The sequence below is a fragment of the Rhagoletis pomonella genome, unplaced genomic scaffold (genome assembly GCF_013731165.1).
Source record: "Rhagoletis pomonella isolate Grant_MI unplaced genomic scaffold, Rhpom_1.0 Rhpom_scaffold_02180, whole genome shotgun sequence".
In the NCBI taxonomy this organism is placed as follows: Eukaryota; Metazoa; Arthropoda; class Insecta; order Diptera; family Tephritidae; genus Rhagoletis; species Rhagoletis pomonella.
The window spans coordinates 1-2,454 of NW_023460734.1; the positions used below are offsets into that span (position 1 = coordinate 1).

Below are 2,454 nucleotides of genomic sequence, written 5' to 3' on the forward strand. Positions count from 1 at the left end.
GCGTCAGCACATTCACACAGGTATGTGTGTTAGCCCCCGTATTAACTACCCCCCCTTTAAACATCTGCGTCCCGCTGATGAGGTAGTTCCTGACGTAGATATTTGAAGTGGGCGTTTGGCTGATCTTGTTTGATTGAGCGATTGAGCCTGGGAAAGTAGATAGTTGTAGTAATCTTCCTCCAAATTACGTAGCATATTGATGCAAGGATCGTCAAAGCAACGGTGTCGATAATCAGCGAAAAGTGAAAAGTTTCGCCCAATTTTCGTAGGTGTCGGATGTTTGTTACGCTAAGCTCGTGGATGTAGTCCAAATTCAGCTTCAGGCCATTACTCGTCACGTTTGTTAATGCAGGTGGCAAAGCCTGTACCATCCTTGTCGACCTGCTGGTAAACGTTTGGTTTCCCACTACGATGGTTTCGTTGTTGAGCAAAACGACATATGTTCCATTCAGGACGTTTTCGTAGTTTTTTCCCTGGATTTTACCCCAAAAGTTCGTTAGGAATAGTGATGTCTCGTCCATCATTTCTATGATTATGCTGCTGGATGGTTCGAAGTGACATTTCGCATTTCCGCCTTTTAACAATCTCGCTATGCATCCGTCTTCGGGTAGTCTAGCCAACGATTTGGGTGCGCAAATTGAGTAATTGCCAATGGACGAGCAATCATTTTTAATACCGAACGTTTCGTCCTGATTTATCAACATTTTCTCATAGTCGAGTACCACGTGTTGTCCATTTATAATAGCAGCTCGTGTCATTAAGAGTCGATAGCTGTCCGGCTTCACCTTTGGCATGGAAAGAACATACAGAAGAAGTGTTCCGTTCGAGTATACGGATGCCGATCCGTGTTCTATAGCCTCGATTGAGTTTTGGTATGGTAAGGACTCTTCTTCGAGTATAAGTCTATGGATTTCCTCTCGATCAAGCAGGTTCGTGTTCACGATGCCCGTTTTTGCCATTTGGCACGCTTGCACTACCTCCGATACTTGTTCTTTAAGGATGAGAACCTTACTTAGGTCCAGAAGTTCAAGGTTTCCTTCTTTCACATTCTTGCTGATTGCATTAATGTGAACCATCATTTGATTTGCTTTCTCAATTGCTTCACGGGTTCCGTTAAAGAGCTTGTAATTGACGCGATATTGGTGGTTGTTGTTGGTCACCACCTCGTTTAAGCTTCGAAGGATATAGTCCCAATCCGCAGCATCCGGAGAGCCAGCAATCCATTTCCATGCCGAACCGATCCAGTCAATAGAACGTGTCTTTCTCAATTTGGTCATCTGAAGTTCTTCAAGACGTAGCTCAGTCTGGTTCAGGTGGAATTGTAAAACTGTCCTCACTGCTTCGTTTTCGATCTCATACCGTGTTGTCTCTATTAGTTTTTCCAACGCTATGTTAAAGTAGTTAAGGTCAATCACGTGGACGAGACTAAAGTGTCCATTCAAGATCCAGCCATGCCCATGATCAATAGTCACCAGAGGGGAGTCGTAGCTGTATATGTTGAGGCCGCAAACGCCGGATATGAAGAGTAAACTGTCTTTCGATAATTTTATGAGAAAGAGAAAAAAAAAATTTGAATTGTTGTGGCCTTTTTAGATATCCACACCGCAAGTTTTATGAATTTTACATTTCTTGTTACCATACTTCGGGGACGGTGAGAAAAAAAACTGTGCTTTGCCTGAGATTAGTCTAGGTTCTTTCCAAATAATTTCCTCTTAAATAGCCGTTAGTAGGGGTTTTTCTTATCCGGTACCTGTTAGTGCTTTTGTTTAAACATTCTTTACTTAATTAATTGTTAGTGTTTCGCTTATCCGTTAAGTATTAGTATTCTGTTGTTTTTTTTTGTTTAAATTTTTTATGTTTTTCCATTATACTATTATACTATACTATTATACTATCTAATTACTTAATTACTTTATTTCCCGTACCCGCGATTATAAGATTATGGATTTATTATTGACAAGACAACAGAATCCAAAAGTTCTGCAATAATCTTTAACTGAAATCAAAGTTTGCTAAATTTTTTGCAAATAAAACAAAAACTTGTGGTCCGCTTTGATTTCTGTGGACTTATCAAGTCTTGCGGTAGAAGAGTTGCCTTTTTTGCTATAGTATATGCCTCTTTTATTTAGCATTTTGCTATTTTGTAGTGTACTATAGAAGCCATTTTCACATAGTATTTTTTTATTTTTTGTTTTTTTTTTTTGTTTGTTTTTTTCTTGTTTGTGGGCTGTAGGCGCCTAACTAGCATTTATTGCTGTTTTTTGGTGGGCTACAGATGCCTCTTTTATATAGCATTTTCTACTGTTTATTAGTGGGCTGTAGATGCCTCTTTTACAAATGTTTCTGTTTACTTGTGGCGTTTTTAACTTTTCCCTCGGTATGCACCTAATCGTGTTTAAATTTTTTATTTCCTATATTTTTTTTTTTTTTTTTTTTTTTTTTTTTTTTTTTTTT

At 38.6% G+C, this 2,454-nt stretch overlaps 1 protein-coding gene across 1 annotated transcript; it reads right to left on the reverse strand.

Annotated features, from left to right (window-relative positions):
* Window positions 1-41: 41 nt before the first annotated feature.
* LOC118753192 lies at window positions 42-1,006 on the reverse strand. The gene is made up of 2 exons (XM_036488064.1): window positions 817-1,006; window positions 42-765 (listed from the first exon to the last, which is right to left on the reverse strand). The coding sequence occupies exons 1-2, from the start codon at window positions 957-959 to the stop codon at window positions 57-59; spliced, it is 852 nt and encodes a 283-aa protein (XP_036343957.1). The 5' UTR covers window positions 960-1,006; the 3' UTR covers window positions 42-56.
* Between the last annotated feature and the right edge of the window lie 1,448 nt (window positions 1,007-2,454).